The sequence below is a fragment of the Globicephala melas genome, chromosome 4 (assembly GCF_963455315.2).
Source record: "Globicephala melas chromosome 4, mGloMel1.2, whole genome shotgun sequence".
NCBI classification, from domain to species: Eukaryota; Metazoa; Chordata; class Mammalia; order Artiodactyla; family Delphinidae; genus Globicephala; species Globicephala melas.
This window is the reverse complement of record NC_083317.1, coordinates 139,301,333-139,316,274: the sequence shown is the minus strand read 5'-3', so window position 1 is coordinate 139,316,274 and position 14,942 is coordinate 139,301,333. Positions and strand designations below refer to the sequence as shown.

Sequence of the window (14,942 nt, the reverse complement as noted above, 5' to 3'; positions counted from 1 at the left end):
AGGGGGGTAGAAAAAAACTGATAACCACTTGTGAAGTTCACTGTTTAGACAAACAGGCTCACTAAAAGACAGACCTAATCACAGGACTGTAGAATGGTCCCCCCCACACACACCTCTTTACTGCACTACTAAAGGCCTATTTATGGCACTTGCTTTTACCCAGTATATCATATCCAGCTAGCAAGAAAAATCACAAGGCATACTAAAAGGCAAAACACAGTTTGAAGAGACAGAGCAAGCATCAGAACCAGGAACAGCAGAGATGCTGGAATTACCAGACTGGGAATTTAAAACAACTAGGATTAATGTGCTAAGGACCCTAATGGTAAGGACAGAATACAAGAATAGATGGACAATGTCAGCACAGAAATGGAAATCTTAAGAACACCCCAAAATTGCCAGAGGTCAAAAATACCATAAGAGAAATAAAGAATGCCTTTGATGGGCTTATTAGATGACTGCACATGACTGAGGAAAGAACCTCAGACCTTGAGGTCTATCAATAGTAACCTCCAAAACTGAAATATAAAGAGAATAAAGACTGAAAAACACTGAACAGAATATCCAAGGACTGTGAGACAACTACAAAAGGTGTACTATATTCATAACGGGAATACCAGAGGAGAAGAAAGGAATAGAATATGTGAAGCAATAAAGACTGAGAATTTCCCCAAAATAATGTCAGACACCGAATTACAGATCCAAAAAGCTCAGAGAACACCAAGAAAGAGAAATGCTGAAAATTCTACTCCCAGGCATATAATTTTCAAACTAAAGAAAATCAAAGATAATGTGCAAGGATTGTGCCCTGGCTATTTTGCAAAGGAGGCCTCTTTCCCCCTTCTCCTTAGTGATATCCCTTCTCCATTTGGTTTAAGAACCTAGCACTTAATACTTCCCAAGTCTCAAGGAAATCTACCAGACTTTAAAAAAATTACTGGCCTTGAAAGTGACTCTTTTAATGCTTAGCAATAAGCCTATCCACTAAGTGAGCTTAAAATAAAAGTTCTGGGGCTTCCCTGGTGGCGCAGTGGTTGAGTCCGCCTGCCAATGCAGGGGACGCGAGTTCATGCCCCTGTCTGGGAGGATCCCACATGCCGTGGAGCGGCTGGGCCCGTGAGCCATGGCCGCTGAGCCTGAGCGTCCAAAGCCTGTGCTCCGCGGCGGGAGGCCACAGCAGTGAGAAGCCCGCATACTGAAAAAAAAAACAAAAAAAAAAACAAAAAAAAAAAACAACAAAAATGCAGAGATCAATGTACCTAAGCATGGCAAAGATCTGTAAGTATGACGCTACCTTGAGTTAGTAAAATAGGATAACAGGCATTCTGTGTGTTGCTGGTTGGAGGGCGGTGTGGAAAAATGTATCAGAATTACAAAAGTATATAACCTAAGACACAGCAATCAACTTCGAGGAATTTATGTTACAGAAATACTTGGAATATGTGAGAAATGACTATGAATTAAATTATTCAATGCAGCACTGTTAACGTCCCAAAATATAAAACAATGTGCAAATCTGAAACTAGAACTGATAAAGCATATTGATTATGATCCATTCAAAGGAATGTTGATACAGCCAAGAAAAAAATGAGGATGCTCTTCATAAAATGATATGAGAAATCAGACTGTATTTTCCAAGATGGCCAGAAGATTTCACATACATTCTTGTGACAACATGACACTGACACTTTCCTCAAATCTGTACAAGCCTGTGATATGAACATAATTGACACTATCTATGTGAACTTCTGGGAGGTAGGTCATAAAAAGCTACCCAGCCTCTGCCTGGTATTTTGGGGATATTCATGTTTGAACCCAGCCATCATGCTATGAGGAAACCCAAACCAGGTGGCAAGGCCACATGCAGGTGTTCTGGCTGACAGCCCCAGCTGAGGTCCCAACCAATAGCCAGAATGAGCTGCCAGATGTGTTGAGATGATTCTAGCCCCAGCACTGACTGCCACCCATGACATCAGAAAATCACCTAAGCCCACTCAACCCCCAGAAACAAAAGAGATAATAATTGTTTTAAATGACTAAGCTTTGGGTTCATTTGTTTCTGAGCAGTAGATAACTGGGACAGTATTAAAGTGAAAAATAAAAAGTATACTACAGTAGGTCTGGTATGTTTCAAATTGCATAAAAAGGAGAAAATACACAGATATAAATATAATAGTAACTTTGCAAGGACAAAGTAACACTACCTCTGGGAAAAAGAACTAAGTGGGTAGAAGACAGGAGGGAGACTTTTCGATGTCAACCATTTGAGATTTGACTTATAAGAACAAATCAATGAAATAATAAAAATGTGATACATGTGGAGGGCATAAAAATGAACAGTGGTGCTCACTTTGGAACATGAGTGATTTGAATTTTTATTTAAAAATACTTTCACATTATTTTCCTTATATCAATACATCGATATATAAGGGGCTCTGTACCTGCCAAGTACCACACATTTTATAACAGAATGCTTATGTCATGCATATCCTGACCCTAAACTTTATCAATTCCAGAATACAGGTGGCAATGAAGAAAGATCTGTCTTTATTCCCAGCTGTCACTTAGTTGCAAAACCTCAGGCAAATCACTTTTGTTGCCTCAGTTTCCTCATCTATAAGATTAGTATTTCCTCATATAGCTATGGTAAGGTCCAGATGACACTGTGAGAATGCTGTATAAGCTCTATGACTGCATCATATGACATGGAGCTAACTTAAAAATTACCTTACAAGCTATCCTAAAATTACCCTGTACTTCCTAGAAGTCACATTTTTCTAAAATTTACAAATTAGTTATGAATACAATAGATGAGAAAGTTAGGATTGTCTAAGTTCAAGTTCAAGCCCTCTAATATTAAAGGACCCTATGTGTCCAAGATACATTCACATTACACCTCAAATAGAATTGGTATCAACTAAGTGGAACCCCTCTTGGCTCTCGTTCTATGTGAGGATAAATAACTTTTTTTTTTTATTGGCCGTGCTACATGGCACGTGGGATCTTAATTCCCCAACTAGGGATCGAACCCGCACCCCCTGGCTGTGGAAGCAGGAGTCCTAACCACTGAACCACTGAAATCCCTAAGTAACTATTTTTTTAACTGAGAAACGCTGAAGGTGCCTGATCATTAGAGTGACTACAGTCCCATATCATCAAGGTATCTCTTCTTTTTGAATCCAAAGAGTGACTGCTATCTTCAGCTTTGCAAACAGGCTAAAACCACAAATGACTGGTTCCTCATCCTGCTGTTACCCTTCCTCATCTATATTACCTGGAAAAGAGGGTGAATGTTGTTCACCAGCACTTCCCTCAAATACTGTTTTGTAACACTTGTAAAATTCTAAGGATTATTTCTTATTTTCAAAATCCAATATGTGACTTCACTCTCATCTTGAGGAATTTAGTAATTTGGTAGTTGCAGTTCATGTTTACATCAAAATAGCCAATGATCAAAAATCAAACGCCTCTGGAATTACTCCTGCTGCCTTTCTCACTCTAATACATCCCTATTTGCCACCAAGAGGCCTGGCAACAAAAGGCTCTCAATGATAACTCCAAATGATGAATTAATTCAGCATGCATCGTAAGGAAGACTGCATATAAGTAACCTCAGATTACTATGGTGTAAGACCCAAAAGGTGGAAAGGTTAACTTTGGTTTCTAATATTTAGCACAGTGCTAGGAGGTTGGTAAATTTGTTGAGTAAATGAATTTCTGAAAAGCTTGATAATCTTATTTCCCAGCAAATTAGTGAATCAACAGAAGTAGTTCACCATACTTAGAGCTAACTGGCAAAATCATTCTACCAAACAGCTTTGAACACTTCAGCAACACCAGGGGGCATCGATGAATTAAGTAAGACAGGGCAAAAACAGATGTTCATGATCCCAAATTGTGAAATAAATTTTAAGAGGAAGAAAAGGTTTAACTATACTGATTGCATTGTTTAATGTGGAGGAGAGTACACACTTTAAAAAAAGTCTGCCATAAAAGAATCCTTATTTAGCTTACTCTTCTCATTTTATAAATATGTAAACAGTGCTGTTTGTAAAAGGAAGCCAGGATTGAAGCTAAGCTTATTGGCTCCTAATTCACAGCAATGCTTCAGTAGCCACATATGATAACATTTTAAACTGGAACACTGGGGAATAACTGATGTTAAGACTATTAAAATTTTTTAGGTCAGAACTGGTACAAACATATAAAATACCAAATCTTTACCAATTTCTCCTAGTAATACAACCTATCTCAAATACTGAATATGTACTTTCTAGAAGGAAATATTATTATGCAGAAAGGTAATATTCTTTCAATTAGAACCAAAAGATAAACTCCCACAAATTTTAACTCTCACTGTAACAGAAAGAATAATGAATATTTCAAAAAGCATTTTTCTCATGAATTGCAAACTATATGCTGGTGGTTTGTCCCTAGGTCTTCTATCCTTTCTCAAAAGTACTTTTAATTGAAAACAATATGCAGATGCAAAAAGATAAAGGAAGTAAACAAATGCACACATTACAATTACACAAACAAGTCTTTCTTACAGCTAACAAGTGAAGGGCAATAGTAGAAAGCTTACTACTACAGGAAAAACATGAGTTATTCAGATTTAAATTTTCTAGCTGCTTTTATTTTTCAGTTTAGGAAGCAAATTTAGTATGTACATACATGTCGTATTCTATCTAACTGTGTAATTTCTCTCTCTGAGAAAACTTCCAAAATATCTTAGTTGATGTGGGGAGCAGGCATTTAATGTAACATACATAAATAACCGCTTTTTTGAAAATCAACAAATGGTGGGAGGGTTAAGCAAGAATCTACCATACAGAACTTAAAGAAACTTAGTTGTATATGTTCATGCTATTTACTTGAAGGAATCTGCAAAAACTCCATTTTTGGAAAGGCTCAAATTTAGGAAGTACCTGCTCATAAAGTTTTTTACATCTCATTTGTTCCTATAAATTTTAATAAGAAACTTTATCTTCCAAGAGGAGAAAATCTGGACATAAAATTCTTTAACACTGTCAAATCCTAAATTGAATGCTCTGCACTAGGTGGAAAAGTCACGGTTCTAAAATAATATCATGTCATGACAATACAACAAAAATATCAACAGTGATAAAAATGACTCAGCAAAAAGTAATGGTGGTGATGGTAATAGCTAATATTTAATAAGCATTTTACTCAATGCTAGGCATTGTGCCAAGAAATGTATATGCACTTTCATTTAATCCTTACCAAAAACCTCAAGTAAGGTACTATTATTTCCATTTCATATAAGACACAAATAAAGCTGGGTATGACTTGCCTCAGATGATACGTGGTATGTGCTGGAGCTAGAATTTTAAATCAAACAATGTGGATATAGAGCAGCTCGCCACCCCTTTCTTAACCACACGCTCGACTCTTAAGAAGGTCCTGGTTGTAAATTGATAAGGTAAGGTAAAAGACTGTTAATAATAACTTTGAAACCAACCTTGTTTTTCTTAATTTTAATAATTTTTCCCCCAGATGTTTTTGAATCTGAATAGAAGAACAAGTCCTGGTAGCCCCTTAGAGAAAACTGGACGGATGTTAAATATAGAATAAACTTTGTTCTTCCAGTAAAAACAACCCTGAAATAATTATTTCAGACACTCTACTTAGGGTTAATAACTGCTGAAAATAGCTTAAAAAAGAAGGCACTTATTTCTTTAATTTCGTGTATAACCAGTCCTTGATTATTTGTGGCAATAAAAGGGAACAGCATCAGTACAGATAACTGAAAACTATGGATATTCTAACTCCCGTAAGTAAAGACAAGGCAGGGTATCCTTGATGGAACAGAGAAGGAGCCATGCTCTCTTAAAGAGGCCTAGCAGGTTAACAGGAAGGGGTTCCCATACAAACAAATAACAGGTTAATATGTAATGTAACCAAGTACATAATACTTGAAATTCTCAAACTGGAGGAGTTAGATGAACAGCAAGTTTTAAAAAAATCCTACAGTTTAAAAAAAGGAAAAGCAATTATTCCATTTGTGGGAGAACTTTAATATGTAGTGTAAATGTAATACTGGCTCCTCAGAACACAGAAAGCAGGGGTTCTCAAACTTTGGCATGTACTAGAATCACGTGGAAGACTTGTTAAAACTTAAGATAAATCTTTAGGTGTTCAAGGTGTTAAATGAAAGATGGCCAGTCCAAACATCCAACAAGTATTTACTGAAGAGCTATGTGCCTCCAGATGAAATAGCAAGAAGGATGACAACCCTCTGAGCCTAATGCTCCCTGCTAACCTTATGGGCTAGTCTTAGACAAACAATGGGAACGTAAATGTCATGCAGACTTTAAACCCCTACAAATAAGCTAGAACTCCCCAAAGCGCTAAACCCACCACCTAACTATCTATCTCATTATGAGTGCTATAGAGCCAAGGGGCAGGGGTGTGGGGTATTGTGAGACGACATGGATTCTTAAATCAAGCTATCGTGTTTAGGAAGAACCACAAAAACTAAAGAAACCTTGATGTTCTTGATGAATATAAGGTTCTAGAATACACAAATTCAAGAGTGCAGTATATGATTTCCACCTTACAACACAACCAGAGATGAAAATTTTAAGTGAGCTCTTCAGACCGCAACTAATGTTATTAAACATCAACAGTTAAGTAAAAAATAAAGAACAGATGAAATGTAAAACATCTGGCTAGGTTCATTTTTAGACAGCTCTTACCACACATCAGCCAAAACAAAAAGACATATTACCTACAAGTTACAGACCTTAAATAGCTCAAACCTTGAGATCCTTAAATGCTTAGATTCTAATCTAGTCCTTAAGAGTGAAGAGCTGCTAGCAAAGAGCATACAAAAAACAGTGCTCAACTGTAGGCAAGTTAAACCAATACGTCTTACACCTTAAACTTACACAATATTATGTCAGTTATCTCTCAAAAACAAACAAAAAATCCAGGGCTCACAGCTGTAATCATAATGGCACTGTCATACCTCCTAAGGATATTAATATGTGGTCAACATAGTGGAAAGGTATCCAGCCAGTAACCATTAACATAGAAATTGGGATGTAATTAAAGTCCTAAAGTTGGTTTAAAAAGCCAGCTCAATCTGTACTCGTAGAAAATATTAAGGAAGTTTTATGTGTTAGAATGAAAACCTTTTGACAATTTCATTAATGAAATGTAGACAATTGGTATTAAATGGAAATGGAGATTATATATATATATATATGTGTGTATATATATATATACACTCCCATACACACATATCAGAGAATATGTATATTTATGTTGATGAACTGATAAGGGGTTAAATTTCTCTTTTAAATGTCCTTCCTTAGATGTCATTAGGAAAAAATACATTTCGAAGATAATCGGGAGTAACCAAAACAAAAACAAAGTTCTAGTCTTAGGCTACATTTCCCAGGAGTTAAGTTCTTTACTACAGTACTTCAGTGTTTTTGTTATTTTAATATGCACTGTGAAGGGGGGCAGGGTTAGCACATAGCAAGTCCCAAACATATCGGCCCAGGTATTTTGCCTACGATGCATATGTACTTTGGAAAATGCTGCAACTGACAATCACTTGCCAAAAAGCAGTTATAATGACTAACTTTTTGCACCAGTTTAAGGTGGGTGGACATAACCTCAAACTCTTTAAAACTCTTCCTACCATGTGGGCTAGTTAACTTTGGCCCAATTTGCTTTCTGGAGGAGGCTAAAGCTTGAGAGGTAATACTTCATTATTAAATCATACATATATATATTTTTATATTTCATTATTAAACGGTATACACACACACAAATGTATTCACAAAGAACGTGTGATACACTTCATTAAAGCTTTTTAAAATACCAAGATTTCTGAATCAAAATAAAAGCTGCATGGTATGGACTATACTTTTGATGCTCATCCATTATAAAAACCATAAAATACTAAAATGGGATCACATTGTAACATGACATACAAATGGAGGGGGCTGACAATCACTGTTATACTGCTGAGTCTATTAAAGTGGAAATACCACTTATCTACTACATTTCTTGTATGTAGGGAAAAGCCAGGAGATACTAGAGTTCTGTAATTTATCTTATTGGGAGGATCTGAAACTACAAATAAAATTCTCAAGTGTACTTACTTGAGAACATATACTCAATGCATAGCATAAAGTTATGCTCCTGAAAGACGGACTCCAAGAAGTTGCTACATGCCAATGGGTATCTGCCTTACATATTTCAAAAGTAAGACTTTAAAACGTATAAAATACCTGGAAAAAATATGGTACTGCTTAGTTACACACCCCTTGCAAAATACCACGGATCTTAAAGCTGTCCACACAGTACCTAATTCAAAAGCTTCATTTGGCAGATGAAACTGACGCCCAAAAAAGGCTGTTTTGCCCCGCTGCTATATACAGTTGTGGATTTCTCTGATGAGGTTCAATTATCTAATTTCTTGTCTTCTATTCACAGCAATGCTCTGTTAGTTGTCTCCTCTTTGTCCTGTATCTTACCGTCCCCTTGCCTCAGTCTTACCAAAAACACTGTAAGCAGTGCTTACTCTACCTCTTTCCCCTCTCCTTCCATCTTTCTCTCCAGGTCCCATTTCCCTTTCATGTCCCTCTTCATTAATCACTCACTTTTTCTCTTCCCTCAGTTATTTAGAATTAGAATTTTAATGTTAACTCTTTTACTATTTACTTTTACTATTTTCACTATTCATTCTAAAGCCAATATAATTCAGCACAAACATGTATTAACTTGAAGAAGCTTCTAATCATTATCAAGAAAGATATCAATCAAATCTTATACTTGGGGACATTGATTCCACTCATGTTTACATCTGTGTTTTAGCTTCCATATAACCATCTTGGGGATAACCAGTAAATCGAAATATTAAACAACATTACCTTAACAAAAACCAAGTTATAAAGCTTGAGCCTGCTGCTCAGCTCTTCACTCTGAGACCTACTTAGTACCTATCATCATACAATCAGAACAGCAAAATCTTATTTGTCAATGTATGATTCAATTAAATGAAGAAGGGATAAAAGAAAATCTTACCCCCAATGGTACTCTCTTGAAATTCATGAAATTGGCCCTTCACAAAACGAAGCACCAGGCTCGATTTGCCAACAGCAGACTCTCCCAGAAGTACTAATTTGAACTGGCATATTTTATTTCCAGTATTTGGCCCATTGGGTCTTGTTGCTCCTCGATTAGCCATGTCCAAATTTGAAAGAAGTCCCTAATTTCAGTCTCTTAAATGAACTTCCAGGATGCAAGGTGTCAATTTTTTTCTTTCTGGAGGTAGAGAAACCTGTAAAAAAACAAATATGAAGTAATTAAGTATACAAATCAGCAAAACAAAGCAAATCTACTATTAATCACTTTGGTAAATTCTGCCTGTAACACATTATTGCATGACAATTATAATCTCTAATAGACACCGAGTGTCATTTAGTTTAATTCACTACCTTTGTGAGTACTGTAAAGGCATGAGATTTGAGCCTAAAATCATGCTGTAATCAAGGCTTTTAAAACATTTTAAAGCTAACCTTTATCAAAGACTCAATTTTGTGCCAGGTGGTTTTAAGTACTTAACACAGCCACTCAACAATCCTATAAAGTTGACTATTACAATCCTTAAAAATGAGGAAAACAGGCACAGAGAGGTTAAGTAACTTGAGGTCACACAGTTACTGTGACAGAGCTTCAACAGAGCTGAGTTTCAAACCCTGGCAACCTGCAAGGTGACTCAAGTACTTAGGTTAAAACAGTTTTGAGTAAAATTAAGTTAATAAGTGGAAAGCTCTTAGAATAGACCTTAGAACACAGTAACAGCTCAATAAATGTTGGCCATTATTATTTGAAGGCTTCTGTTAAACAGTACATGTTTTTTGTTTATTTAACGGTAGTTTTGGAGCAACAAATATATTAAGTAGGTGGTGTGTCTGGTGCCTAAAAGACTTAAAACTGTTTTCTGATGTGCTCAAGTATATCAGACGTGGAACTGTTAACTGTGGTTCTCTATGTGGTGAGTGAATTAGTGTCTTAGTTATACTTTTCTGTAGTTCTGGAGCTAACAAATGTGTCGTTACTTTCTATTTAACACATTTAGAAAAAGCTAGCCTGAAGGGCAACTTCTATGTCTTCTACTATTATCTAAGAACGCTAATTTTCAATCTCAAAGAATTAGGGAACTTTCAAAGAACTCTTTTCCAATCTATTCACAAATCAATCATCATAGTTTTCTTCCATCTTTAATCAAAAGCTGATCATGTGCTAATAACATTAAATCTGATGATTCCCCTTCTCAAATCACTGTTCTATTTCATTTAGGTACCTAATAAGATATTTGCCTTACCCATGAAATTAGTTTATACAAGAATCCCTCTTGACCACGAACTCATTAATAAACATATCCATGAGACCTTACATTCATGGCAATAAAATCACCTCTGCCTTACCTAAACAGCAGCTTTGAAGAGTCCTTACCTTTTAGTAATACGTATTGAAATACTGACAAATGAAATAATAGGTCTGAGTTGCTTCCAAACAATGGGGGCGTAAATAAAACAAGATTGGCCATAAAATAACTGAAGCTAGGGTGATGGGTTCATTATACTATTCTTCCTACTTCTGTACATTTAAAAAATTTTCTGTAATAAAAAAATGCTCCAACCCCACATCTATCCTCCTACCACCCCAAAAACATATCAGATTTGGGGATCTAATCCTGGCTAGCTATACCAATTTCTGCTGGAGCAAGTGCTTTCATTTCAAAGCCTCTATTTCCAGTATACCTAACTTTCATAACTGCTGTGGGAAGTAAACAAGAAACTATATATGTAAAAAGTTTCTAATACAGTGGTCAACACACAGCAGGGATTTAAAATTGGCAATTAAAGTGCCCCCTTGATGAAATAATGACCAAGTATCAAAAGAAAGTCAGGTAGACTGAAAATGCACCAACACACCTTCAGATAGTACATACGATAGCAACTAAAACACTTCCCAGCTGTCTGATTACCTACAAAACAGCAAACTGAATTACTCATCAAGGACAACATGCTCCGAATTTCCAGTCCTCCCAAAATTGCACGGAAAACATCAGATGCCCATTAAAAAAGATTATGATTTAGCTTTGTCTTTTAAGGTTTAAAGCCTTGCATTATAGTTCCCTCCAAGGATCTCAAACAAAACATATCTAAATCTAATTATAAATATACAGTTAGCATAACATTAAGGTTAAAAGTTACATTTTGTAATAGTTGCATTCACTACTTAAACTTTTGTTTCACAAAAGCACAAGATTTTGCACAAAGTGCATTTTAAATCTTTTGAAAACACCTGGCATTCTAGAGTTAAAGTCCTCCTGGGTGCTCCTTGACGAAAACTAACAGCAGCTTACGTTTCTGGGTACTTATTTTGTGCCAAGCACCATCCTATGAATTAGGCTCACAGCAACCTACGAGCTCTTTTTATTATCCCCATTTTACACTAAGAATAAAGTTTCTGAGCTGTCCTGAATTACCGCAGTGGTGTCCATGTGGGTTTTTTCCCTACTAGTTATGTGAAAGGCAATTGACTGGACACTTAGGCACCACTTCAGCAAAAAACAAAAACCAAATATGTGAATTATGACGTTCAGAGCTTGAAAAAGTCTGAGTCTCAGGAGGATAACCAGCTTCCAGGGAGGCGAACAACAGAGCACGTTTAAAGGGCTCTATCCAGTGAGTGTGTTCAGCGACCTAGTTGTGCCGAGTTGTTTAAGGCTGCGGTTCACCACCTTCCAACGATGAGACAAGAGTCCCTAGACAGCCCGGCTTCCCGAGCCGCCTCCTCCCTCCATTACCCGGCTCAGGGAGTCGGGGGGTAGGCGGAGCTCCCCAAATTCACACCTGCTGGAAGCCCCAGTTCCTCCTCCGAGAGCACCTGAACAACTGACACCAGCTCCGATCGCCCGAGCAGGCAGGCTCCGCCAGGCCCCTGGGCCGTCTCTCCCATCCTCCTCCCCGGAATCCGGCTTGCTTCTGGCCGGAGACCACCCCCCCCCAACCCCGGGCTGCCAGGACGGAGCAGGCGGAACCGCGGCCTCCGGCCCTCTCTCGCGGCGCCATCTTGAGAAGGGAACAGGGTGACACCCGTCGCTCCCTCGGCCGGTCCCCAAATCCTGGCCTCCGAAGCCCCTCGAAGGATGAGTCACCAGGGCCGGTGGGTCGAGACGCCGGGTTCGGCCCATCTCCAGTCTCGGGCCCCGACGCGCGAGAGGGAAGGGCGGAGGACTCCGCGCCGGCAGGGCCCGCGGACCACCCGGGGTCCCGACCCGCTCCGCGCAGGCGGAGGGCCGGCTCGGTTACCTGAGTCCGCAGCTCGCGGGGCCGCGGCGCCGAAGCTTCCGGCTGCAGGTCCCAGGCGGAGCCCGAGAGGAGGCTGAGGCTGAGGCGGCGGTGGTGGCTGGTGGCGCGTCTCCTCGTCTCGCCGCTCCCCTCAGACTGGACGGTGCGGGGCTCGTGCCGCGGTGCCGCCCCCGTCGGTCTCCGTCTCCGCCTCTCGCCGCTCCGCCTTCCTCTTTGCTTTCTCCTCCTCCGCCGCCGCCGGCGCTCGAGTTCCCACTAAATCTTCCTCCTCCTCCCTCCTCCCCTCAGGCCGGCCGCCGGCTCCTTCGCTAACCAAAACACAAACACTCCAGTCCCAGCGCGGTAGCCACTTCCGCCGCCCGGCGCCGGCCTCGCCGCCACGTCGCCGCACGTCGCAGACTACGCCCCTTCGTCACTTCCGGTCGTTCCCCGTCCGCCGGTTCTATCCGCTCCCCCGCCCCCTCTCAGAGCCTTAAGAGTCCGGGCTGGGCCGCGGGGCGGGGCGGCCGCGTCACGTGACCCCAGCGAGCCGCGGGGTCGGCTACGGCCGCGGACCGCCTCCCCTTGCCCGCTTCCCCGGGGCGCGCGCGGCCCCGCCCCCGTCGGCGCCATTGTTATCTGGGCGGTGGTCGGTGGCTCCCCGTGGCCGAGGGCGGGGACGAGGCGGGGACACTCCTTGGCCGGCCTGCTCTAGGGGGAGCCCAGAAGAGCTTGGGTTTGTTACTCCCAGGCGGTGTGGGGCGGCGAAATTTTCTCTGTGAATATTAGCTGTCAGTTCCCCTTCCCCTACCTCTGCAACAGCCCAACAATGCCCCCTCGGCTTAGGGGCTTTTTTGTGGGGGCTTTTCTAGCACAAGAGAGCCTTCCAACACGTCCCTAGGGATGGGTGGATAGGTAAGGGGCATTGACTCCAGGGAGGAGGATGCGATCCTCCCCCGACCCCCGAAAGTTGTCTTTAGGCGGGGACATTTTCAATAACTTGCTTTTCTTGAGAGCCTACCTGTTTTGGGTGCGAAGGGGCAAGTTATAAAATAATAGGTAGCTTTTATAAAGAATTTCCCGTCGCGGGTTACTGCACTAAACGCTTTACAGAATTATCCCATTTTCTTCCTACGCTATGGGGCTCGCACTCTGAAACTAGCTCTATCGTCCGCCTCCCTCTACATTGGAATATTACCTACCCAAAGTGGTCCTCGCCGCTGTCTAGCACAGCAGCTGGCAGCCAGGAGTCTTCAGTCGTGGCTGTGGAATTCACGAATGTGCCGTGCCTGTTTTACAGGTAAAGAATTTGAGGCACAGAGATTGTGTAACTTGTCCAAAATCACCGCGGAGTAGGTGATGAAATTGTGTTCTAACCTGCGGGCTGGCTCCAGAATCTGAGTTCTTAAGCACAGTTCCAGTAAAAGAACCCAATACATTCATTAGCCTCCATTGCAGACCTACTTAAGGCAAGCTGTTTTGGCTCCATCTCACACAACAGTCCCTGGCTGGTCATCTGAAACAAAACAAAAAATTCCTTTCGGAATTTGGGAGAATGTTAAATCGATTTTTCCTCAGGATGAGGGTTGCTTTTTCAGTTTGCTGTTTACTATTTATAGCCCTGCCGTGTGGCCATCAGTTTTGATCGTCTAGATGTGTACTTGGCCTAAGGTATCCTGTCGGTGCTCAGTCAACATTTTGCAATGAAGGTGATTTGAACCCTTGAACAGCCAGCCTTTCAGATCAACCTCCCAGTTACCCCAAGAACATTATGTGTCATGTGCAAACGGTGTCTGTGGCACTTTATCCCAAGGGGTGGTTCCAATATGGTATGTTAGTCATGGTGATACCTCTTGGACAATCCCAGGAATAATCAGGAAATAGGATATGTCACATCAGTTTTGGCATGTCAACAGTATGCCCCAAACCAAACCTATTCCATCCCAAATGTGCTTCTGCTTGGTGACTGGTATTAACAGCCTCCCAGTCACCTAGACTTGAAAGAGCAGAATCATCTTCAGCTCTTCGTTGTCCCATTCTGTCACCCAAAATTCTCTAATCCCAAATCTAAGCTCTAATCCCAAAGCCTGGGCCATGGTAGTATTTGTACAAGCTGAAATTAATGCACGCTCCTGCCTTTTCAACCCATTCTTTACACTTTGGCCAGTCACTCTCCTACTCAAAAATATGCAATTGCTAAATAGAGTACAAAGTTCTTCAACTCTGGTCCCAACCCATGTTTCTTTCATTCTGTTTCTAAAGCCTCCCTCTCCCCAAACTCTTGCCTTGTGACCTAATCATACCAGTCTACTCTGTGTTCCCAGAGTGTCGCCTGTGTGTTTCCATCTTGGCATCTTTGATCACTTTGTTCTCTGCACCTTGGAATACCACTACCTCTCATCACTGCAGGTCTCACCTTGGCCAGGATGCCAACTCCTCTGGATGGCATCTGAGGCTACTTCTACTGGATTTAGTGATCTTTTTCCTGTAGTTTCATGATACTTTACTGTCTGTAATAGTTCTAATATGTATCTGCCTTATTTTACAGTTAGAGAGTACCTGCCTAGACTTTCCTCCTCAGGCTTTCATTCCCATTAGGAT

The 14,942-nt window shown here is 40.6% G+C and overlaps 1 protein-coding gene across 2 annotated transcripts in view; it reads right to left on the bottom strand.

Moving 5' to 3' along the window:
* RAB5A (RAB5A, member RAS oncogene family) overlaps positions 1–12,749 on the bottom strand; it is a 29,917-nt gene extending 17,168 nt beyond the window's left edge. The window contains exons 1-2 of one of the 2 annotated variants that reach the window (XM_030876348.2): positions 12,363–12,749; positions 9,064–9,319 (exon numbers count right to left, since the gene is read on the bottom strand). In XM_030876348.2, coding sequence (XP_030732208.1) covers positions 9,064–9,226 — 163 coding nt within the window. In that variant the 5' untranslated portion in view covers positions 9,227–9,319; positions 12,363–12,749. The remainder of the gene's footprint in view (positions 1–9,063; positions 9,320–12,362) is intronic. The other variant, XM_030876346.3, reaches the window with a different exon arrangement.
* Positions 12,750–14,942: the final 2,193 nt, after the last annotated feature.